The 26,538-nt window shown below is 34.7% G+C and overlaps 1 protein-coding gene across 1 annotated transcript in view; it reads left to right on the top strand.

The window, feature by feature from the left end:
• The first annotated feature begins 1,532 nt into the window (after window positions 1-1,532).
• LOC150102389 (endoribonuclease Dicer-like) overlaps window positions 1,533-26,538 on the top strand; it is a 187,215-nt gene continuing 162,209 nt past the window's right edge. The window contains 3 exon segments of the mRNA XM_090399451.1: window positions 1,533-1,583; window positions 7,861-7,956; window positions 23,717-23,879. Of these exon segments, the coding sequence (XP_090255577.1) occupies window positions 7,861-7,956; window positions 23,717-23,879 (259 nt within the window). The 5' untranslated portion in view covers window positions 1,533-1,583.

Genomic DNA, 26,538 nt, shown 5'->3' with positions numbered 1-26,538 from the left:
ATGAAGAGGCTGCAAACAAGTTCTGCCATCTCTTGGTACCTAACTCTAAAAATATATGTTACTGTCTGAAATAATGTGGGTACTACGGTCGATTTTCATGGGTTTACGGATGAAAAACCCGAGTTTTCCGGTAGGAAAAACCCACTTGCCCGTGCCAGAGATCGACTAACGCATGAATCGGTTGAAGAAAGGCTTAGAAAAAGTTCCTCTAGTCGGCGAGAAAGAACTTCTTTCTTGAACTGATTTCAAGCGACCAAGCGCAGAGGACTCAAGCGCCACTTACACTCAGCTACACAGGCCTCTCAATAATTTTCTAAAGCTTATTAAAAATTAAATAAATATATACATAAACAAATGAAGTTAGTAAAGATTAGGAGATTTAAAAAAGTACTATCTCCAACAAAGGGAATAGACGTAGACCATTTGCCCTGTTTAAGTTAGGACAGTGAATTAAAGTTTTACACGTTTCTTTATAAAATCGTTCTACGAGGAAACGACTTTTAGGAAGGACTCTTGTGTTGTTCCAATAAACTCTATGTTTAGTTCCTATTAGTGCAGATAGCATGTTCAGCAAGTCCAACCTCATATTTAATACAAGACTTGTATTCTTCTAGATGAATAAAAGCAGATCTTCCTGTTTATCGCAAATAAGATAACCCACAAGAGCAAGGAATCTGGTAGACGCCTGGATAATGGGAGGTGCAAGCTGGTCCTCAGGAGAAATGAGCAAGGTGGAGATTTTGTGGTGGAGAAAAAGGCAAACATATTCAGCGGTTTTAAATTTTCATTATGCATTTAGTAATGCCTTGATAGGAATGCAAATTATTTCTTCTGTGCAGGACATGGTAGAGATACAATAATGTTAAAAGCTTTTTTGATGACAGAATCCTTAAAACCATTATATAAAAAGATTGAATTAATATATATTGTAATTCTTTCTGTAAACTTCGTCTGAAGGACATTAATAAGTAATAAAGTTTTCAGGTGAGTTTTCCTCCGATGTAGAATTCCTTTAATCTAATACTATCAAGTAACAATTCTAATTGAAATGTAACGAGATGTATTGATGATGACACCAGAAGTTCCAACTTTTGGAAACCGATTAAAAAAATATGAAAAAGGTAGAAAGAGCATTAAAAATAAATATTTATGCAGTTTCCAAACTGTTAAGTGTTATTACAATATTTAGTACTTACATATTACCAGGAATTTTTAAGATAAAAAACAACAACAACTGATGTTAACAGTTCTTTCTCTTAGAAACAACTGTTTTCTCTTGCAATCAAAGAGTACCATTTGTTTTAACTTCACATTCATTACTTTTATTTATTCCATGCGATTTTACGTCATAGTTTCTCTTCGTATTGAATCGAATCTTATATATGGGATAAAAAAAAAAAAAAGCACTGCATTTCGTTTTCTGTTTCCGATGTTTTTTGATGCTGCCTCTTACGGATGCACAGAGAAGCTGTTGAGTATCTACATTTCACGTTGAAAGTGTGTGTTTGTGAAATGACATGAGGTTTCCTCCATAAGATTCAGATTTTTTTTTTTTTTTTAAATAATAATACGTTATAAGAAAGGTATGGTCTAATTAAGTTTGTATATTACATTTATCACTTGATTGAGTACATTTAGTGGAACATTAGAATACTTCTATATGGTTTTTAGAAATATTTCGTACAAATGCATATAAATGGATGTAGTACTTATGAAAGTAACGTGATTTTAACATTCTTTCCCTCAGCGTATTACTTATTGCCATTATTATTACTAAACATGTTACTAATTTCTCAGCAATTAGACAATACAACCTTGATAATTCGCTTTATCTATCTTCATACAAGAAATAAGATTTGTCTCGATTTTACGTATTTCACACTAAATTGCACTGGTATAAATCATCTTCGTACTGTTACATGCTAGAATTTTAGCATAAATCAGTGGAAATTACGAAGGATAAATAGCATCATCTGAGATGGACACTTATTGGGAATAGTTTGTTCTTTCCTTCTTTTTTTTTTTTTTTTTCCACCTTAGTTGTTTAAGTTATGCTTAATCCACTTTAAAAGAAAAATACACAATGAAAGTTTGAGTGCAGTTGGAATGGTATGCTACAAAAGTTGAATTAAGTATTACTATAAAGTTGTCAGAACGCATACACAGACTTTTATATGTGCGACAGTTTTATTATTAGCACCCAACCATGGAAAGTCAAAAGACTTTTCATGAGAGTGTTAAATTAATATTTTAAAATTGATTTTGATTATGATCATAAAGGGTGGCAGATGAAGTAAATCTTCAACATTAAACATTAAATACTTACCAGAAACGTATGAGTATTTAATTCGTCTTTTATCATCTTGGTATCATTATTCAAACAGTTATATGCTATTGCACTAAAAGTGTATGATGACATCACTTCACTTTGATAACTGAGAAATCAACTGAGTTGCAGAGTAGGTGTACGTTTGACGTGTAGTGATTGATGTCACCATAAGTTTCAGTTTTACTCACTAAAGAGATAAGTAAGCATGATATGGCAACAAAATAACACACAATATACAATATAAAACACACATCAATAATGAAAACAGTATAATAAAATTAACAAAATAAACAATAATAGTAAAAACAATACAGTAGTCATAAAACAAATCACATGCATGTGAACAGTATCTCCTTAATACCATATCCATGTATTAAATGAAGAAACGATAAAATAACAAAGCAGATGTTTTTAGAATATTTGTTTTTTGCCAAGAAAAGTAAAACATTAAGCTAATCCAGAGAGTAAACAGAACAGTCATAAAAAAAAAAAACTCTAACTAAAATCTCTTGATATTGACAATACCATCAATATCAAGAGGAATTCAACAGTAAGTTAGCCGAAAGAGGACAAAAGCAAACACCAATAAGTGAGACCCCCCCCCCCCCATACACAGTGCCATCAACAATACTAATAGTGCTGACAGGTGCAATAAAGACAGTAATTTACAGAATGTATATTAGTTGCGGATTTTGTAGTTAACAATAAAAAATAAAGATAAATTTTTGAACTCTTATTTGCACATAATTTATTATTATTATTACATGACACCTAGGAGTCCTCGGACTCATTGCAGGGAGAGCACCCCACTCTGCTACAAACATATCAGCGTCATTCCCTACTAAACTTAATTCTTTCTCCCACTACATACAACGACCACCACCCCCAACAATGGTATTTCTTGTCTGTAAACTGTGTGTGTTCTCATGGCCAATTTTTCTATACACAGGACAAAAAACCCGAGTTTCTGAGAGAAAAAAATCTGTTACCTTTGTATGAGATCTGCTAACTCATTTCAGCTAAAAAAAGACCATGTAAAGATTCCTCTCATCAAAAGTTACATTTATAACAAATGAAAAATAACAGATATTAAACAGGAAACCTATCAGAATACTATGATAACATATGCAATAAAAACGACACCAGAACTGGCTACTGAATCAACAAATACTTCTTGCCTGCAAATCTGAATTTTTAAAGTAAGTGAAACCAACACCCATATCATTTAAGAAAAAGCAGCACAAAAAACTGTTATCAATGACCAAACATCTGTGGCTGTTCAGAAGTTAACCTCAACTTTTAAAGTCAGTGAAGCCAACATACTATTCCATTACAAACAGAAATATTATTATTGTTTATGTGACACCACCAGGTAATCCAAAGACTCATCAAGGGAAGGCACCTACTCTACCTCTTTCTCCACCACTCAATATACCAACTACAATGAACTGGAACTACACTAATGCAATCTACCACCCACTACCACCACTAGTATTTTCACAGACAATCACAAACATCCATGCCCATGGCAGGATTTCAATCTGCATCCTTTTGGCTGGACAGGGGATATGCTAACCACTCGGTCAACCAGGCCGGCAAATGGAAAAATCCATACCATTAACAAAAATCTAACACCAGAAACTTGGGTTCCAAGAACCAAACACCTGGCCTGCAGTCCTAACCTAGTCCTAGTCAAAGTCTGTAAAACTATCATAACACCTGTTAGAAAACAGATCTTATCCTATCCTAATTTATGCTCATGCAATAATTTTTTAGTGAAGATGGTAAATTTAATATGGAAATAAACAAGGAGTAAATTAGGAGTAATCAACCTAATCCTACAGAATAGGGTTGGTTACTCCTTATTCCTGGAGGTGTCCTATGTTTGTAGAAGCACATGTTCATGGGGCCAGTTTTCCTGTTTGGGGGGGGGGGATGAAAAAACCTGAGGTTTTGGGTAAAAAAAAACTCCCTACCTCCTTGTGAGACAGGCTAACTCACCTCTCTTCAAAAAAGACCAGATAACGGCTCCTCATATCACTAATGGGAATCTAACCGTCTTTCTGACCAAAGGGCTTCATCTATATTGACTTAGCTATTAATGATCAGAAAACAGATATATCTGTAAAATAAATGGGAATAACAAAAGTTGAACATCTTTGACCTTTGGAGCCCAGCTTCATATTAAAAGAATAAATGCAAAACTAAGGCATCCTCTCCCTTATGAAACAAAAAGATCCACAAAAACAGAAGCAGTATAAGCACACACACAAAAAAAGCTTTTAATTTCAGGTGAAAAGTCCAAAAAACTATTACCATAAACAATAAGAAAAAGAAAAATAAGTAAAAAAATACACTTTCATCATGTAAAAATTAACTTCTCCAATAATGAATAAGAAAAACAGTAGAACAAGCACATTACTAGAAACACTATCACTAAAAACCAGGTGGAAAAAAAAACATCAGCACATCACCATTCTGAACATCAACAACAAACACTTCAGTAAAACATAATGGAAAGCAGCCAATTTTAAAAAAAATTCTATCATATTGTTTGTCGTATATGAAATCTTATTTTGTTTAAATTTGGTAAGAAAACCAGCAAACTTTATTAAAAATATAAAATTATCAAAACTCTAAAAATACATGGAAGCATTGAAAACATCAGCTGCATCTTGAATAGGAATCCTATAAAAAAACATAAACAAGTAAAACGTTTTGGCTATTTAGGCACAATTTTTTAGTGAAGATGGTAAATTTAATATGGAAATAAACAACAGAATTAGCAAAACTTGTATGGCAGGCAGTCAACTAAATAAATTTACATGAAATAAAATAAAAATGAGTTGGGAGACTAAACTAGCTGTGCACTAGCTGTACAAGATAGTGTTCAAACTAATCTTAACATATAGTTCTGAGAGCTGAATTAGAAATAAAACACTTGAGCAAAGACTGGATACTGCAGATATGAGAGTTCTGAGAAAATCAGAGGAGTGAATAGATGGGATGAATGGTAGAATCATTGAAAATGAGAATATTTGGAAGGAACTTGACAGAAAATTTATGCTCTGACAATGAAATAAAAATCGTGAAAATGTATATACATTTATTGTCTTATTTCATCAACTGCACAATATTTTTAACAGTTGCAAATAGTCACAAAATAATTATAGAAGATAAGAATAAATAATTATTTTATATTTAAGATACTTCTACATTTTTAAGAACAGAATTTATTGTCTGTGGATTTTTTTTAAATTCTTCATTTGACTCAATCTCCTGGAAATCTTTGCATTAATTTGTGGAACTACATTTTGTAATTATCATAGCTTTTAAAGTTGCGAGGTTCAGTTGTGATTCTCAGCAGCCCATAAGTTGTCGATTATTGAAAATATATTCTTCTGCTGCATTTGTTCCCAGCGCTATATATGTTCAATATTTTTTTTTTTTTTTTTTTTAAAGTTTTAAAAGGAACATAATTGCTTATAAAATTATTATTATTGTTATTTCATGATGCCTCCAAGGAGTCCAAAGACTCATCGAGGAAGGTCACCTACCATACAACTCTGTCTCCATCATCTACACCAATGCCATCTACTGCTCACTACCACTAGCATTTTTTGTCTGTAAATTGCATGTGTCCTAAAGGTTGATTTGTCTGTATGCAGGATGAAAAACTCAAGTTTCTGGGAGGAAAAAACCCTTCTACCTCCATGTGAGATCAGCTAACTTACCTTTAATTGAAAAAAGCCATTAAAGATTCCTCCCGTCATGACGAGAATAGAACTGAGGCCTTTTCCAGTCGAAGGCCGCAACATGCCATTGTTCTTCTAGTTGCACTGCAGAGGAACTAATGTCCAACCACTTTGGTTGTATCTTAGAATAATGATATTACATTTATTATTTCAAAAAAATTTGTTGAGTATTTTCATTTAAAAATCTCTACAATATGGTGAGTAGATAATTCATTTGACAGATCTGTGTGAACTTTGAATGACATTTATAACTGTATTTAGGAAATGAGTTATTGATTACTTAATTCACTGTTCTATTAACAATGGGAATATAAGATAAACATTAGGTAACACTATTCGCCTTTTGAAATAATATTGCCACGAGTAGGTGACAATGATTTATTCAAAGGGTGAATAATATGTGTATTTGATTATAGTGTTTTTCAAATTATATTTGAAAAACACTGTAATCTTATAAAATGCTTTCATGCATGCCAGCCAACTAACAAGCAGACAAACGTTAATCGAAATCTCATGAAAATTGCAACACACTTGCAATTTTCATGAGATTTAAAAAAAAAAAGAAAGTAACTAGCATCTTATAAATGGGACTATTTTAAAAATCTGGGACATTTTTTAGGACATTTATTACTAACAACTAATATTAATATTAGTTATTAATAAATTTTTTATTAATATGTATGTTTTAAGGAAATGACAATATAGACTAATATATTAACTAAAATAAATTTAATTAATACTTCCAATATTTTGGCAAAGCCAAATTGTCATTTTGAGGGAATAAAATATAGCATGATATGTGCACACAAGCACTAATCTAAGTAATGTTGTTGCATCACATCAATTGAGACTAAATATGAAGTACTAAATAGTTTTCCCTAGTGAGCTAAATTGGGCATCTGTGGCTGCTGGGCTGAAGTACAGAGAATGAAGTCATTTTTTTTTTAACATTAAAAATGAAAATGGTGATTGAATGTTCACAACTTAAGAAAGCAATAAGAAGTAAAAATTTAAATACTGCATACACACACACACACATAGATATATTAAAAGCTTTCCTGTAAAAAATGCAGATAGTTATTAATGTTTTGTTATTATCGTTTAAATTTGCTTTGCCTGTGAAATTAGTAATCATAATATATTGCGTCAAACTGTTGATTTAAAATGCATTTTAATTACTTTAATATCCTCTTTTCCTTCTGTTAGTGATAACGTAGCTAGGGATAACCCTGGCCACTAAATTTGAAGTAGCTCACTTGCCAACAAATGGAAATATCACTTAAGGGACTGATGAAGTTATTACAATTAATGATCCCATTAAAGGAAATAACTTTTTAAAATAAAGATTAATGTAAATTCTTTAATAATAAAAATAAGTATATAATCACATCTATTTTAATAATATTTTAATAATTTGGAAGTTGTAGTTATCTCTGAATTATCTGATCATGTTTGGAAATCAGTTTGTTGGTTAACTGTGAGATTATTAATTGAATGTACAGTTTTTCAGGAGTCATATAATTATTATTATTAACATCTGACCTCCATGGATTCAAAGATTCATTGTGGGAGGTACACATTATTGCACACAGTGCAAACCCCATTCAGGAGTTGACAAACTTAGGGTTTTGTTTAAATGTGGGATAATTGAGAGATAACGTTTTTCATCGAATGTTTTATGCCAATTAAATGGCATACATGTAGAAGAGGTTGGCTATCCCCAAATTACATGTTATGCATTTATATCATTGATAACTTTATCAATTTATTTTGCAGATGGGGAGTAGGGTGGCTGATTCCCCTCCAAAACTTCGGCGCCACCACCTCTTAGAAAGTGTCAACACAAAGACTTTTACTCCCACAGAATATCAGGTAAACATTACAAAATGAAAATGGTGATTGAATGTTCAGAACTTTAAAAATCTAAAAAGCAATAAGAAGTAAAAATTAAAATACTGTGTGTATATATATATATATAAAAGTTTTCCTGCAAAAAATGCAGATAGTTATTAATGTTTTATTATTATTATCCCAAGACTCCATGGAGTCAAAGACTCATCTAGGAAATCCTTTTGTCATACACACAGCTCATCATACCACACCTTAATCACACTCAAATTCTCTGCAGACACCACACTCTCAACTTTTGAGAGTGTGGTGTCTGCATTCCAATCATTCACAACTCTGCATGCAAAAAACATGCTTCTCACCCCCCTGCTCACACCCTCCTTATACAGCTTCCAGGGATAACCTCTGGTTCTCCCTTGATCTCCCACCGTTTTCTGTAAAACCTCTCCAACACAGATCCTATAACAATTCCTTACTAACTTGTAGGTCTCTATCATATCACCCTTCCTCTTCCTATTTACTATACTCTGCAACTTGCATCTTCTCAACCTTTTCATATATTCGACATTCCAGAGATTAGAAACTACCTTACTCAGTTGTCTCTGGCCCCTTTCCAACATCTTCGTCCTTTTGTAAACAGGTGACCAAATCTGGGCACAATAGTCCATGTGTGGCCTAATCAAAGTCTCATACAATGGAACAAGAATCTTCTTAATTCTACAAGTCAGTGTCTTCCGCATCATTCCCAGAATTCTTTGTGTTGTCCTCACAATTTTGGCAATGTGCCCCTTACATTTCAGATCCTTATCCACTATCACCTCAAAATCTCTTATTTCTTCCACCTCCAACAATATATCCTCACCAAGCATAAATTCTGCATCCCATCTTTGTTTTCCAAATTTTAAAATCTTACATTTTGCAACATTGAACTCGCATCTCCATTTCCGTGCCCAATCACTCATTTTATTCAAGTCTTCTTGCAAGGCCACAACATCTTCTCTACTCTTCATAGTTCGTCCCAACTTTGTATCAACTGCAAACAACTAAATATCTCCATCCAAATCTTTGCTAATATCATTAACATACAAGCTAAACAGCAATGGCCCTAAAACAGATCCCTGAGGCACACCACTAGTGACTTTCTTCTTCCTGGATATTGCTCCCCCATACACAACTGGCTGATACCTATCTGATAGCCAGTCTCCAATCCAATGCACTAATCTAATATCCAACCCCATTCACTCTAGGTTGACTATCAACTTATCATGTGGTAATCTATCAAAACCTTTGCAAAATCTAAGTATACTACTGTGTATCCCTCTCCTCTGTTCATGGAAGCCATCACCTTATTGTAATAAGTAAGTAGATCACTGAAATATGACCTCCCTTTAGCAAATCCATGCTATCCATCAAAGATAATACCATTGTTGTCAACCCAATTCTGGATCCTACTTCTCACAAGCTTCTCCAACAACTTAACTACAACACCTACATACAGATAGATCTATAATTTGATGCCTGAGTTCTATCACTTCCCCTTATGAAGCAGTACAATCTTGCCCTCCTTCCACTCCTTTAGAACTCGACTCACTGCAAGACTCGTTAAAAATATATGTCATGTCAGATGTCAACTCTTTGGCACATTCCTTCAGAATACATAGTGATATATCAAATTAAATTAAGGGGATAAAAATCCCTTATTATTTTACAGCCAGTATGTGAAACACTGAGATCGAAAACTACAATCTAAGAGTTTCATGCCAAAGAACTATCGGCAAATCCAAGCGTAAGTGAACACCTGGTAGTACAACACCAAGGCAACTCGAAGCAAAGGTGCAGCAAGCTCCCTCACTATCCTTGATATTTTCTCATAATGTAAAACACAGCTCCTAGGAGATGTAATACTGCCTTACATTATGAGGAGAGGTCACGACCCAGACCGGTTTCAACCTTTTTTGAGGTCTCATCAGTGCATAGGTAGACCTGGATGATATCAAAGTTTCAAGTATGTAAGTTCTTTTCAAGTGAAAAGAACTTGCATACTTTCACTATACGAATGTCAGGAGAGAGACTGACTGTAAGTGAGCAAGAGGTGTATGGGAAATTGAGTGAACTTGATGTTAATAAAACTTGGACTTGATGATATATCACTACATAAAAAAACCAATGGCTATTTTTTCTGGCGAAGTTAATTAAATTAAGGGGATAAAAATCCCTTATTATGCTCTCAATCTTTCCTTGATGTCACATTCACAAGAATGAAAGACCTTTATGAACTGCTCATTAAGTATCTCCACTATATCTTCCACAGTAGTTGTCTTTATACCATTTTCTCCAATCAATGTCATCTTTCCATAATCATTCTTTTTTTTGCTGGCTACATATCAAAAGAACTTCCTAGGATTTTTTTTTTGGTTTCATTAGCTAACTACTGCTCATACTTTATTTTTGCTACTCTTACCAACCAAGTCACCCTCCTTGCCTGGACTTTGTAATCCTCATGGAATTGGTTATTACCACTTCTCTTGTGCTGCCTCTATAATGTCTTTTTTCTCTGTATTGTATGCTTAATCTCTTCATTCATCCATATCACACCTACCTTGTTTAACCTTCTGACCCTTGGAATACATTTAGACATTGCTTCTACTAGATAGATCTTGAATATCCTCCAATCTCTTTTCCAGCTAACTCCTCATTCCATGCTACACCTGCAAGCTGTCTCCTGAGTTCTTCATAATCACTAGCCTTGTAGTTCCACATATACCCATTTCTCACAAATTTCCTCACACTGCTGGCAACACCCAGGTAATCACTTCATGGTCACTCTCACCAACTGGAGGGTGATTTGATACCTCATTTATAATTACATCCTCTGATGAGATAATCAAATCCAAGACCCTCAATCCTCGTGTGCTCTCTGTTACATACAGTCTGAGGTGGTTGTCCCTGAAAAAACTGAAGAAACTCATTTTCTTTACTTCCAGTTGCTATCTTATCATCCCAGTCTATATTGCCATAGTTAAAATCACCCATAATAATCACCCTTTTCTTATTTGCTTGGCTAATTTGATTACACAGTTCATGGTCACAATCATCCACATTACTAGGTCTATAACAGCATCCAACTAAGTATTTTATTCTATTCACGTCTATCTCACACCATACTGCCTCAAAACCATTGGTACTATTTCCCTCTTGCATCTCTACTTTGTATGGACTTAACTCCATGCTTAATTCAAGCCATTTCTTTTTCTCCTTATTCATCTTCAAACCTTCTTCAGATCCAACTGTTTTCCCTTGATCCCAGGTCCTCCCCTTCCCTTTTTGTCTCCACATGCATTCACATCCTCTTGGATCATCTACCTTTCTCACACTATGTTCCTCTATCCATCCCGAGGCTCTCCGTTTCCCTGTCTATCTTGCACACCTGTTCTATCATTCTCTGTACTCATGATGCTCACTTCTTTATTCACAACCACCTCTGCAATCTCACCTGTCTTACTCTCTCTCGTTTTTCCATATCACTTACCACTTGATCAGATTCATTCTCTGTACTTACTTCTCTACCATCCAGCAGCAGTCTCTCCTAGTGACTCACACCAAAACCACTCAAATGCAGTCCATTGCTCCTATACAGTTCACTTCATCCTTCAAACTCATTCCATACATTAACAAACTGGACTCCTTTTTCCTCGCACATTTCCACTAATATATCATTCATAATCCTCGCTCTCCATCTCATCTCGCAACTGTCATACCTGGGCAACATGCTTACTACCTTTCCTATCACACTTCTCTTTTATCTGCCTCAACAACCTCCTGATATCCAATCTGACGTGTTCTTTGTTTGCAGCCAAGTCATTTGTACCTATTACAACTACCAACTCTTTTGCTCGCTTACTTCTCATATCTAATGCCTCAATCACTCTACTCATTCTACCTCCAATAAAACATACATTATGCTACCTCTCATCCAGCACACCTTTTATAATCGAATCACCATACACCATCACTTGTAAGTCTTTCATTACCTCTTTTATACCAACATTATTTCTTTTCATCGTTTTCACTCTTCCATACATATCGTGAAATCTCTTAACTTTATTCCGCATCCATTTTATCTTTTGCCTCATCTAACTCAATTTTCGAATCTTGCATCACATTTTCCGTGTCATTCATTATTTCAAATTTTTGAACTTTCAAACCTTGCATTACATTTTTGCTCTCATTCATTCTTTCAGATTTTTGAATTTTCGAACCTTGCATCATACACACTTGTTCGCAGTCAATGCCGCTCACCACCTTATCTCCAACTGCACCTTGTTTTCCAACTTCTGCCAGATTCACATCACATTCGTCTTTCTTACCATCACTTGTTCTCTTTTTCAAAACTTTTTTTAACACTTTTTCTCTGCTCTTTTACACTGTCCATTTCTGTTAAACGAGCACTCATCTTCCTCGCAGCACTCTCGCTACTAACATCTTCAGTCATCAACATATTAGCACTCATCAAGTCCTTGTTCAGCTCACGCTTCGCACACATCCTCCTTCCATCTGCCTTAAATATCCACAATTTGTCTATATAATCAAACAAATATATATAGCACACCTCACATTTCACGAAACAACTGAAATCGAAATTGAATTCCTGCATGGACAAAGCCGCTGCCATCTTCCCTTCACCGGTTAGTATACTTAGCTGTAATTTCAAAGAATTCGTAAATAAATCTATATAAAAAATCCCACACACCAATAATACTGCAAGTGCACAGCTTTTATAGCAACTCTTCCTCATGAACACACATTTATATACTATTAATTATTTTCAAAAACTTATCTTAAACGGGAGCCCTCTTTACGCTCCTGTTTTATCAATCAATTTTTTCTGTTTATATATTTTATGATCATAATTAGGTTATGTATTTTTTAGTAACATTTTAGATTGCTTGCTGTGTGATAGTAGCATTATAAGTGCATAACAGTCATTTACAATTGTATATTGATATGCAAAAACTTCACCTATATTATGAAGTCAGTGTTTTTAATATTGTTTGTAGGCACTGATGGCATGGCTTGTCTATTGTTTGAGTAGATGGTAACATTTCTACTTTCCAATCCATATGTTTGAAACCCCTTGTGCCATGCCTCTTTGGCATATTAATCTCATTGTGCAGTGTAAGACTTCCATCTTGCTTAATTGGAGGCCTTTAGTAGCTCACAAAAGTTCCAAGTTTGGTCTCTTGAACAGTGTTGGATTATGTAACTCTTATTCCATCCATAATTATGATCATATGCTATTTATAAATAAGGAATAAACATATTGACTGTGAATTCTAACATCTATTTGTATCACTTCAGATTTTTTTAAAAAAAAAAAAACGTATGAGCTTGCTTCCATATGACAGGATGAATGCCAGTTGAGTATGATATAGTGTATGGATGATAGAGGACAAGTGATAGTTATAGTTCAGGAGCACATTTTTTGAGAATATTTGGTGAGATTATTCATGCCCCAGAAGCCTTTTTAGTATCCAGGTTATTGAAGAATTCTTCCGATGTCTTTCTGGCAGAAGGGCACATGCAAGAAGCATGCGATATAGTGTTCCATGTGAACAAGGTGGTGAGTTGCCTTGATCATCTGTGCAGGAATTGGATGGTAAGAAAGATGCCAGGAGTAGAAATTTTTTTCACTTGGTTACAGTAAATTATACTTGCCAAGATGTCAGCTTTATCTTTAGGTTCCAATACTACTATTTGGGTGAGGCAAGGTGGAAGCATAGATGGACAAATGTTGTGCCCAACAGTTCTTGCAAGGAACTAGAAAGTGTAACTGCCTTAAGTACAGTTTTTTATATTCAAATCTTTCAAAGTTAGGCTTAACCCTCCTAATTACCATATTTGCTGGCGTATAAGATGCACTTTTTTTCTTTGAAAATAGGTCTGATAAATGGTGCATCTTACACGCCGATACTCAGTTTTTTATTACTTTAATTTCTGAAAATTTTCTCTGTTCTGAGTTACGCAATTTCTTTCTTGCTTCCTTGCAGTGTGGGAGAGCATTCCAGTTATGTTAGTTATGTATTCCAGTTACTGGAATACATTCTAGTATTCCAGTTACTGGAATACATTCTAGTATTCCAGTTATGGATAGATAACATTTGGTCTCGGTGCTCTGTGCGGACTGTTGAAGAAGTCTGCCCTGCTACTATGGGATCAGTTTCATTCTCACAGAACAGAAGATGTTAAAAATAAACTCAAGGAATTGAAATCTCAGTTAGCTGTAATTCCAGGAGATCTAACTAGTCATCTTCAACCTTTAGATGTCTGTATTAATAAACCATTTCAGCGATTTATGAAGGAGAAGTGTAACACTGCATCCAGAAGACTGCTGGATGCAGTCTTCAGATTTTGAGGTTATGCCATGTTAGATCCTGAATGAAGGAATCTTGCAAAGAAATTCATTTAGAATCCAACATATTAAACTCATAAAAAAGAGAGAAATACCTGCACATCAGCTGTAATTAAAAGTGAAGCTTCTTCACTTTATGTATAAAGTTTGCATTCTTTATTTCATGTACCATATATTTAATCCATTGTGATCATATTAAGATTTTATTTAGAGTATGTCTTAAAAGAGGGATAATCTGACTTAATTTAAGCCTCACTTAAGCTGTGTAAAAATAACTGTGAGTCACAGATAGTTACTAAATAATAATTCTTGGAAGGTATAAAACTACACGTGTACATCGTGATGCTGGCAGCAGAATAGCTTAAGCGGAACGTATATTGACGCGAATTCTGGGAATACAAGAGCATAACAGCGTTGGGAAAAAGCAAGGAATGAACCCAAGGGGTGAAAAGATATGGGTCGTGTGCAAAGGGGACTGAGGAAAAAGAAGGCGCCCTAACGAAGACTATAAGGGGACGAGCGCCGTATCGGGGAGGTCTCTTGTCGTATCGTTTTTCTTGTTTGGCAGCTTGGAAGTTAGCGGGAGTTCACGTAAAGGGGGGGGGGAGACAAAGCATATGTACTAAGATAAGATTTCGGACAGCAGGCTTTCTTGAAAATGGAGAAGGATTCTACGCAGAGCTGAAGGTAAAAATTCCCAATCCTAGCAGAATCAAGCCGTCGCTGAGAAGTCCCATCGAGTTGTTCCTGAAACGCAAAGATTTAAGTCCGTTTTCAGCAGAAATAATAAAGATAGCGTAACCCCTACGTTGGCGTATGGACAGCCAATAGACAAGAAGTAACCAGACGTACACGTGGTGCTGAAAGACATGGGAAAAAGTTCAGTAAGGTGAAATTACTCAATTTTTGTGTATAAAATTCATTAGAAGAGAGAAGATTGTTTGCGAATGTGAAATTAAGAACAGTATTCTAAAGAACTCTGTGGACAGTCTCTAATTAGAAAGTTAACCTCCTTTGAGAGAGTAAGAAGAATTGTTTGGAAAAGATCTTTAGTAATTGTATGTGATAGGATTAACTTAATGAGATCAGAATTGTGGATTTTAGTAACTGAGTAACATTAGAATGTTTGTTTATATTATCTTATGAATAGCATTACTGAAAGGAATTTTAGTTTAACTTCATATCATTTGCTATCTATCCCAATATGCAGTTATTGTGTTTTGCACGCTTTATGACCTTTAATTAATTTAGAATATATTAACCTCTTAACTCGAGTTTCATTTAGTATTGAGTCATAATTTAGTGTATGAATTTTGTATTCTGTTTAGATATTCCAATAAACATGTCATATTTACCTAAACCTGAGTCATGCCTGATTACGATTCCAAACTACCACTTATAAAAATAGAACTAATTTGGCGATTAGAAATTAGAAAGAGTATATAATTATAGATTTTGGTCATGACTGCAGTCTGAATGTATACAGCAGCATTAAAGTAAAGTATTGTGTGAGAACGGCTAAGAGTCTAGTATTGTCTCCCTGAGTAGGAACCTTTTCTACTATAGGATACTGGCTGGTGCAGCATAATAAAAATTTGCCACTATCCGAAGAGGAAACAGTCCTAGACATAAATAGATGTAAGCATATTAGGCCCAATATCTGAAGAAGAAAAATAGCAATAGAAAGATAGAATAGGAAGATACAAAGCTGTAAAATATAGAGAAAGCAACGACATAACTATACAGCAGCTGGTAGGACTTTAATTGAATAAGGTTTTGAATAAGAAAAGATTTAATCAAGCAACCAGAAAACAAACTAATTAAACATAAAAATATAAATAAAATATTTAACAGCCATCAGGAAGAAGCCTAGTATTTCACAAGTGGGTCAAAGCTTCATGGGATGCTGTGAAAACTGAGACAGTGGTTAAATCATTTAAGAAGTGTGGCATTAGTAATGCACTGGATGGTACAGAGGACAATTTGTTGTAAAAGGACTCAGATTCTGATTTAGAAGCGGTTTCAAGTGTTTCTTATTTAGCTCTGGAAATGAATTTCTGGGTTTTGATGAAGAAGATTAAAAGGTAGGTACTCTTTCCTAGTTAGATTAAGTATTTGTTGAAAGTAGACCTACTTATTACTTTATATTTGAAATACTGTAAATTCATTATAATATTCAGTGATAAAGTTTTTTTCCTAAAAAATGTGTACAAAAAAGGGGTGCGTCTTATACGCCGGCAAATACGGTAACTGTTTTTAAAGTGTTTTCAGTGTAATTTGTAAATGAAGTAGGAGATTTTGTTTCATGTTACTTATCACAAGCTGTTTTCTTGTGTTTTGGACCATCCCTCACACTTCATTCCAAAGTTCGGACCACTGTCTCCATTAATATCTGGTATCTGGAGAGTAGAAACAGTGGTCTGACTATAGAAAGGAAAATTCTTGGAGATCTTCTCATTGTTGGAAATCTTGTGATCTTAGAGATCTGCCAAAGTACACAAGATAGTGAATGGCTGAGGCAGGGCATTCCACTTGAGATCAGACTTGGATGAGATTGTGATCTTAATTACCAAGAGGAGCAGTTATCTCAACAGTGTACCTGGAGGGACAGCTTGCTAAAAAAAAAAAAAAAATCCTTCACCAGTGTTTGGTGAGTGATTAATAATCAGCAATTATGGTTGGGAGGTGATTGATTGTTTACAGAAAATACTTTCACCTCTCTTTTAGCTTGGTCATTGGAATTGGAAAAAGGATATCAGTTAGAGTTTTGGACATAAAGTCACTGTTAGGTATTTGGGTTGCAGGAAATCATGCTTCAAGCATAAGAAGTCACAGAGGCTGGAATGATTTTCAGAATTAGGGAACAGGAAAGATTGCAGATGAATATTAAGCAAGGAAATCTTAAGACACAGAACATCAAAAAGGGGAAATTTAAGATTAGGTATCTTCTACCAAGGAATATCGGATTGCACAACAGCAGAGGTAACACCCATGAGGTGGAAAGAATCAGTTATAGGGTGTAGTTTAAACAGTTAAGATGAGCTATTGTTGTTGTGGTTGAGATTTAGGCTTCAGTCAAAATCAAGAGGAAGTGTATGCATATAATTTAAGTTGATGTTTGTACTATGAATGTTGAAGTGAATGTGGATGACATTTTTTATAAGATTTTTTGAAGGAGATTTGTTTTTCATTTAATCATGAAAAACACTTTGTGGTTTCAATTTATTTTGGTTTACTATCATGTTAGTATTTCAAAGGTGAATAGAAAAAGAGCAGGATTACATACTGTAGAAGAAGACAGATTGATATGTCACCCATACAGTGAACATCCAGTCTCCATGCCGCAATGTGGCCTCAGCAGTGCCTCTTGCATCATTATTCAGTTTCCCTCCAGGCATAACAGTGAGATTACACCAGCTGATTAGGAGGCCTCCTAAATGTATTACCATATAGTTTGGTCTCATGCACTATATTTGGCATCCTGCCTGCTATACTGTTTTTTTGTTGTACTGTCAAAGATGAGGGAAGGTTCTGGATCTTCACAGTATATTTGCCACATGCCCTTGATAGTATCATTCACTTGGTATAGTGGATGATTAGGGGAAAAAAAAAACTGGAATGTGATCTGATCTGAATATGGCAACAGCCACTTCAAGTTCCCAATAAGTAAGGTGGTGGTGTTTCTCTGAGCAGTGACAGTTGTCTACCACTTAGTAAATCTAGTTGCTAGCAGGAAAATGCCCGAGTCCCTGTTGGAAACAATCACACATTGAGAAGGTGTGGCTGACTTATCTTGGAGAGGATGTATCCTGGAGTGGTTGATTTATAGAGTGCAGTTATTGATCCTAATATGCAATCCTGTATTCATGATTTGAACTAGGGATCAAGTCAAGTTGACCTTTCCAGTTCACTTGTAAGATCCCTTCCTGTTCAAGATTTTGATATGTTATGTTCCTCATATTCATGTTCCCAACATTTCAGCCCTTAAATCAGATCTGTTATATTCTTTCTGCCTCCAAATTCCAAATCTAGTTTCAACCTTGAGCAGCCCATTGGATCCAGGTCCCTGATCCCTTAGACTTTCCCCTGAACCAGTATACCCTGCATTCAAGGCATACTTTTTCAAGCCACTTTGTGGTTTCAATAAGTGGGGCAGTGATCTCATGCCAGATGATGAAGTTAATCTCTCACCTAAAGACAATAATGAACATCCATCCCCATGATGGAATTCAAACCTATGGCCTGTTGGTCAGATAGCAGATATGCTAACCACTCGGTTAACCAGGCCAGCATAAAACCTACAATATCTGGGAACACAACCTAACACTTCTGTGTGAGGTTTTATCGCCTTCAGTTGATAAATCATTTTATTTCAAGAAATGTTCCTTTATACCAGCAACAAGAATTGAATCCAGGTCTTTTCCAACCAAGGAGCGCATGTAACATCATCCTTTGAGCTCTGCTACAGAGGTCTAGAAATTGCCCACATTTTATGAACATGCCATTAACAGTCTCCAGTGGTGATTCCTATGTATTTGATTTCTGAATCTTCCACTGAATAAATTTAATAAAATACCAAGGAATAGATTTATTCCTACCATTTTATATGTATGTACTCTGCATTCATGGTGCTGAGCAATATATGTTATATGAATTTATTTTATCATCTTTTTTTTTATCCATAAAGATAATTTAAAGAAGCGATATTCACTTTATATATGACTTCATTTTACATTCTGTATAAATTAATGATTCCATTGGATTGATCAACTATTTCACAATTTTTTTTACAGACTTCCCACATTTGATTATAGTGGCATCTTGTGTTGAGCAAATGCTCTTTTACCCTCATTTTCCTTAGAGCATCACAAAAGCTATATTATAAAGAAAAGTTGCACTTTAACAAATCATGATAATGCTTATAACTTTCTAATGAAAGAAGTCTGGTGTATCCACATGCATTCTTTGATGTGATTTCAGAAATGGAAATACAAACATCAAAAAGACTGTTTAATAACAGGGAAAACTCCAGCATGCTGAAGGAAAAAGCATTAAAACATCCTAACAGTAAAATAGCATTACCACACACCTAACATATACAGTATTAAATGTGAACAGTTCAGCCATTTGATATTGCCTGTTACACTGTGCGATCAAAAATAATCCCAACACCCCTTCATAATAGTGAATAAGACTGTTCATCACAGTCATTGCTCATACAGGTATAAAAGGATGCACATGGTCTTGCAATCTTCACAGACAAACATTAACAGTAAAATGGGCCATGCAAGAGAGTTCATTGACTTTTGACATGGCACTATTATAGAATGCCACCTTTGCAACAACTCAGTTTGGGAAATTTATGTCTTGCTGCAGCTGCCCCAATTATTTGTAAGTGATATTATCATGAAATGGAAATGCTTAGGAGCAACAGCAGCACAATCAAGACCTGGTAGGCCACATAAAATGGGATCACTGAGTGTTGAAATGTATAGCCCAAAAAAATCGCCTACCTTTGGGTGAAACACTTGCTGCTGAGTTCCAAAATTCCTCTGCAAGCAATGCCAGTACCACAACTGTTTGCTGGGAGCTGAAGAACGTGAGTTCCCATGTCCACACAGCTACACACAAGCCTAACATCAAGGCAATGGCAAACGGCAAGTAGAATGGTGTAAAGCTATCCACCATTGGACTCTGGAGTTGTGGAAGTGTGTTCACTGGAGTGATGAATCACGTTTCACTATCTGGCAATCCGACGGATGAGTCTGAGTTTGGCAGATGGCAGTAAAATGCTACCTGCTCAAATGTGTTGTGCTAGCTAGTTTTGCAGAGGAGACATCATGGTCTGAGGATGTTTTTTTATGGTTTGGACTGAGCCTTCAGCTTCATCGATGCAGAAGCTAAACACTGCAGCTTATAATAACATTAATGATATTCTTGTAAATTCTGTGCCAATTTTATGGCAACACTTGAATGAAAGCACTTTTCCTGAATCAACATGATAATCTCCCCCCCCCCTACCACCACCACCATGCTAAAATTGCCCAACATCAGCGGCCAACCTCACTAATGCTCTTCTGGAAGAATGGAAGAGAATTATTGCAGTAACAATCAAAATGAGTGGAAAGCCTTCCCAGACAATTGAAGGCTTTTATTGCAGTAAATAGTACATCAACTCCATATTAATGTCTTTCATATTAGGGTGAGAGTTCATGTGTTCAGATAGTGTATATCCTGTAAAGTTCAAATGTCTTATGTGAGAGGAATGACTACATGTGGCTGAGAATAAAATCATGGTTTTGTTGCACTGTGTTGGTGAATGAATCGTTTCTAAAGCTTTCTAAAATTTATGAATGTGTAACTATTAGTATATAAGATGCCTGCATAGCCTTGTGACAATATTTCTTATATCATAATACTAGGCAAAAAGCTGTTATTGGTTCTATTCGACACTGGTTTTCATAAATTAAGGAATAAAGAGAAAATTTGCAATAACTTGTGGAGGGGGGTATGAAAAAAGCATATGAAAGTCGTTATCAAAGAAAGAGCCTACGGCTTCACTTTGGCAGTGTATATTAAAGGTCCAATATTATTTCAAAGCTGAATATATGTAGAAACTGCAGAAATTTTGAAATTTTGACCAGAGAGCTTATTAGAATACAGTCCTCTGCATCGGGTTGCTTTAGCTTGCACTACTTAAAAGACATGAGAAGTGGTCAGGCATCTGTAAATTTGCCTTTTATTAGTATTCGATAAAGGTTTTACTGTCCTGATAGTTGTTTCGAACTGGTTGGTTTCTCTCCAGACACCGGGTAGACTTTAAGCAGCATCAAAGCAAATGTGTAATAGTTATTATTAAAGAAAGAGCCATATGGCATCATTTTGGTGATGTAAATAATGTTGGATCTTTATTATCCACTATTTCTGTATGAAAGTCGGGTACAATATATAAAAATTGATGCTGAATCTTGTTATCATATGCAAATGAATAGTGCTGTCAGCAGTATATGTAAATGACCACCGCTTTTATGCAGTGGCTCATTTACATATACAACATGGATGTACCAATCTGTATGGTCTTCCTATCAGAACCCTGAATACCATAACATATAAAGATGAGGTCATGGATCTCTGTGTTTGCCCATATGCAGGTGCAATGGTTGTGCATCTCTCCTACAAGACGATAGTACTTGTCTTCATCGAGTGTAGCTCATGGACTAATATCTTCGAGAAGAGACTATCATATATATGGACTGGCCAGCCAGTTATCCTGACTGTAATGAACATGTCTGGGATACTCTAAGTAGACATGCTGCTGCTGCTTCTCAACCTCCCCTTCCCAAAATGTTGAGGGACTTAGGAGAGCTTTACACGAGTAATAGTTGTTATTATCGACTGTGTTCCTAGATAATATTATAAACAGTATGAAATATTGATGGAAGTTTTTTGACTTGGCTATGCTACCAATTATATATTTCGTTTAATTCTTTATCTAAGTCTAAACAAACAAAGTTTGCGCCTGAAGTATTTTCAGGGCTGGGGCAGCACGTGGTAAAGGTGGTATAAGTTCTCATCACTTGCCTTGGTATCTCCCATAATGCAAAGCACATCTCCTTGTGGACATATATAATGCTATGCATTAAGGGAAGGGCCGCTACCCAGACCGGTTTTGATCTTTATTGAGGTCTCATCAGTGGGAGCCAGATCCAGAGGTGGTAATACTAAGGTGGAAGTAATGGAGGAGATACCAAGGCAAGTGATGAGAACTTATACCACCTTTACCACGAGTTGCCCCAGTCCCCTGAAATTACTTCAGGTGCAAACTTTTTTTGCTTATACTTGGATAAAGGATTAAACCAAATATATAATTGGTAGCATAGCCAAGTGAAAAAACTTCCATCGACTTATCTCTAATCCAGAGAATTTTAATAAGGTGTGACACCTTTTGGCAACTGGTATAGGTAAATATGACTTCTCCATTACTTCCACCTTAGTATCACCACCTCTGGATTTGGCTCCCACTGATGAGACCTCAATTTTCCTTTAATTTATATCCGTTTTATGCGTTGTAAATTCCTTAAGTTAATTACCAGTTATGTATGACCAATGTATAAGCCTTGCTACAAGAATTATGCATAGTATAGCAATTTTGGTTTGGAAATACATTGTATAGCAATTTTTAACCACACGGTCTTCTCTTGGAAAATCATGCAGTTAAGAATAGGATCTTGGTTTTTGTTAATATTAATATACAAATTATTTTCAAAGTACAGCAAAAACCAAGGTCTTATTCTAAACCACAAGTGGTCCTTTCTTATGGACATTTAAACTTCACAGACTTGGTATATATGATAACATTATGTTATGTTATTTTACTATTAGGTTTTTTTTCTGAACATTTTTTAATTCTGTAAAATATAATTTGCTCGATTATATTATTAGTGAAAAATCCTTCAGCATATTATAATTTAACATGAATTTTTATATACCCTTTATTAATTAACTAATTCAAATGTTTGTTTAAAGTAAGTTTTTTTTTGTAAGTTTCTTCATACACTTTCTTTCACTTAATGATAATACTAATCATAAATTTAAACATTTCCTTTTTACATTAGCAACGTTGTTTTTTATGATTTTAACAATAATTTTCTCTTTGTTTATTTTCTCCCTAAAAGCTACCATTTGATTTTTATATCAGCATTCTATTACAGCTGTTTCATATGAATGTTAGAAAAAGTTTCCTATATGGTTTTATTTCTAAGAAAATTCCCATTTTACTCCTCTAAGTAAATATTAATTTTATGACTATTTAGCCTATTTTTGTTTAGGAGTGCCCCTTTTTATAATATCATTGGCTTTTTATTTAGTTTTAGGGCATTACTGAAGTTTTACATAGATAGATATATGAAGAATATAAGGGAAAATTAAGACATACCTTTGTAGAATGTTGCCGGCTGTCTTCTTATTCAGTGGCATCTGGGTGTGTGGCAATATGCATTCATCTGCTGTTTAGGGAAGGGAATATGATTGAAAGGAAGGGGTTTTTGGAAATGGTGGAGGTAGATTGATGTGGGAGAATTATTGGTGAGGCAAGGGGTATGTGAATTGTTTTGAAAAAGCCTGGGTTTTTCAAAAAGATTCACATTTCAAAAAGATTTTAATAATCAACTTGAATAGTAAACTCGTGAATGAAACTTATGAAATAATACTGTATAATAATACTGAAATAATAACTTGATAGAAATTGTATTATTTTCCTTCTTTTTTCATAATTAACGCCTCGCAATAACAAATGTACGACAATTTAAATTTTATCATAGTTGAATGAACTTATGGTATATAATTTTACAAATTATATTGTGTTGACATATTTAGGTTGAACTTCTTGATGCAGCAAGAGAGAGGAATACAGTTATGTGTCTTGGTACAAGCACAGGAAAAACTTTTATTGCTGTAATGACAATTAAAGAATTAGCATATCAAGTACGAGCGCCTTATGAAAACAGTGGGAAGAGGACCGTATTCCTTGTTCCAACAGGTACATGTGAAAAATGTATCATTCAGTTTTTTAATGTGAGCCATTTCTGTGATTGGCTTGATCCAGATCATTTAAGTTAAATTTTTATCCATAATAAAAATATGAATAATTATTATATCAACAAAATTCATTATATTTCAATAATGCTACTATCTTAAGACTACAAATTTGCGTGGTAAAGTTGTTTTTTTTTTATACGAATGAAATTATGCTTTTGTTTAGTTACTTTAACCATGGTAAAGTAAACAATAAATTTCACTGTTATCTCTATAAAAACTAGACAAGGGAGTGATTACTATACTCTGCTATCCATTGAGAATTCATTCCAAAAAAGCACAAAAATAATGAATGGACAGATAGTGAAGCAATGTTTCCCAGAGCAATTAATTTCTTAAGCCTACAGATACTTAAATTCACACAATTTAAGTAAACATACATAATTTATTATTGAAATTTAAGGTAATTAATATTCATGTTTATAAATGTTGCCTTAAACAGTTTTTTTTTTTTTTTCTTTCATCATTATCAAATTCCTGACATGTACCCTCAAGGGGTGTACAAGATATGATAGTACTACATGAAAAATTTACATCATTGCATTATATTAAGTTAAATTTTTATCCATAATTAAAATATGAATAATTATTATATCAACAAAATTCATTATATTTCAATAATGCTACTATCTTAAGACTACAAATTTGCATGGTAAAGTTTTTTTTTTTTTTTATACAAATGAAATTATGCTTTTGTTTGGTTACTTTAACCATGGTAAAGTAAACATTAAATTTCACTGTTATCTCTATAAAAACTAGACATATGAAAATTATAACTAAATTTAACTTCCTATCTACAATTTTTCTCCAAATCAGTCTGTTACCTGTCAAGACTTCAACATTATCAGATCTTATATTTCTATCTTCTAAGGCACTTTGTACCATATCAATCCACCTATATCTTGGTCTTCCTCTGGGTCGTTTTGCTGCCAACCTGGCAGAGAACACTTGTTTTGCTAATCTTTCCTTCCCCATTCTGTTTTAAGTGACCATACCACCTGAGATTAGCTCTGCTAACACATTCCTGGATGCTAACAATGTCAGGTTCTTTCCTAATATCCTCATTTTTAATATGATATTGTCAAATATGCCATCTGTTCAGGACTCTCTTATCTGCAGTCTCTAATCTTTGGTCAAGTGTTTTATTTCTAACCCAGCTCTCAGATCCACAAGTTAAAATTGGTTTGAACATTGTCTTGTATACAGCTAATTTTGTGTTTTGACTAATTTTTCTCTTATTCCATATAAATTTATTCGGTTGGTTTCCTACTATACGAGCTTTGTTGATTCTGTTATCTATTCCCAAATTTAATTTACCATCTTCATTAAATATCGTTCCTAAGTAGCTGAAATGTTTTACTTGTTCTATAGGTTCTCCATCCACAATGCAGTTGATATTTTCAATGCATCTTCCTATTTTCATTGTCTTATATTTTTATTGCTGACCTTCACACCATAGTTATTACAACAGTTATCCAATTTAGTAAGAGAATCTTGCAGACTTGTAGCAGATTTATTTAGAAGTATAACATCATCTGCATAAAGCAAAGAGCTGAGATTAACATCTCCAGTTTTGATATCAGGTTTAATACCACTTTCCTTCATAATGTGATCCCTTTAGATAATGTATAACAAAGGGAATAATGTACATCCTTGTCTGACACCAGATTTAGCATTAAACGATCTTCCTGCACTTCCTTCAGTTCTAACTGCTGACTTGCAACTCAAATAAAGACTGAGTATTGCTTGATATAATGCCCCATTAAAACCATATAACTGTAGCGTTTTGAATAGCTTCTCTCTTGGCACCTTATCGTATGCCTTTTCCAGATCTGCAAAACTTAAATACAGAATCTCTGTTATATAATAATAATAATAAGCTAATGCCTTTTTATTCCTGTATAGGGAGCAGACGAGGCTGTTAAACCCTATTTAGCTTTTGGAGACCAAGCGGGTAGTTTAATCTCCACAGATAGCCAATCAAAGATAGCTGATCCATGAAAATCACTAGTGCAACTGCCGACAAAGAGACTTGGAAACAAGTGCTGCCATCTCTTGGTACATAACTTGAACAGGATATGTTATGTTACTGTCCTGTGAGTTCTACGGTCGATTTTCTTGAGTTTACAGAATGAAAAACCAGAGTTTCCATGAGAAAAAACCCGTTTGCCTGTACCAGAAATCAACTGACTCAGGAACTGGTTGAAGAAAGACTTAGAAAAAGTTCCTCCAGTTGGCGACTAGACTCCAACTATAAGTCTAACTTCGTGCAGCCAAGCATAGAGTATGCAAATGTCACTTCCACTGAGCTACACAGGCCTCTCTATTGTTATTATTATTCTGTGACACCTCCAGGGAGACCAAAGACTCATCGAGGGAGGGCACCTACTCTACCACTTAATCCACCAATTCAACGAATCACAACTACCTTCATCATATACACCAACGCCACCTACCGCTGACCACCACCACTAGTATTTTCACAGAAAATCACTAATATCCATGCCCATGGCGGGATTCGAACCCATAGCCTTTTGGCTGGAGAGCGGATACGCTAACCATTCGGCCAACAGGCTGGCTATATTCCCATGATTTCTCAACTA

The sequence above is a fragment of the Typopeltis vanoorti genome, chromosome 10 (genome assembly GCF_054136105.1).
Source record: "Typopeltis vanoorti isolate ZY-2024b chromosome 10, IOZ_Tvanoo_1.0, whole genome shotgun sequence".
Lineage (NCBI taxonomy): Eukaryota > Metazoa > Arthropoda > Arachnida > Uropygi > Thelyphonidae > Typopeltis > Typopeltis vanoorti.
The sequence above is the reverse complement of the archived record's forward strand: the minus strand, read 5'-3'. Positions and strand labels throughout refer to the sequence as shown.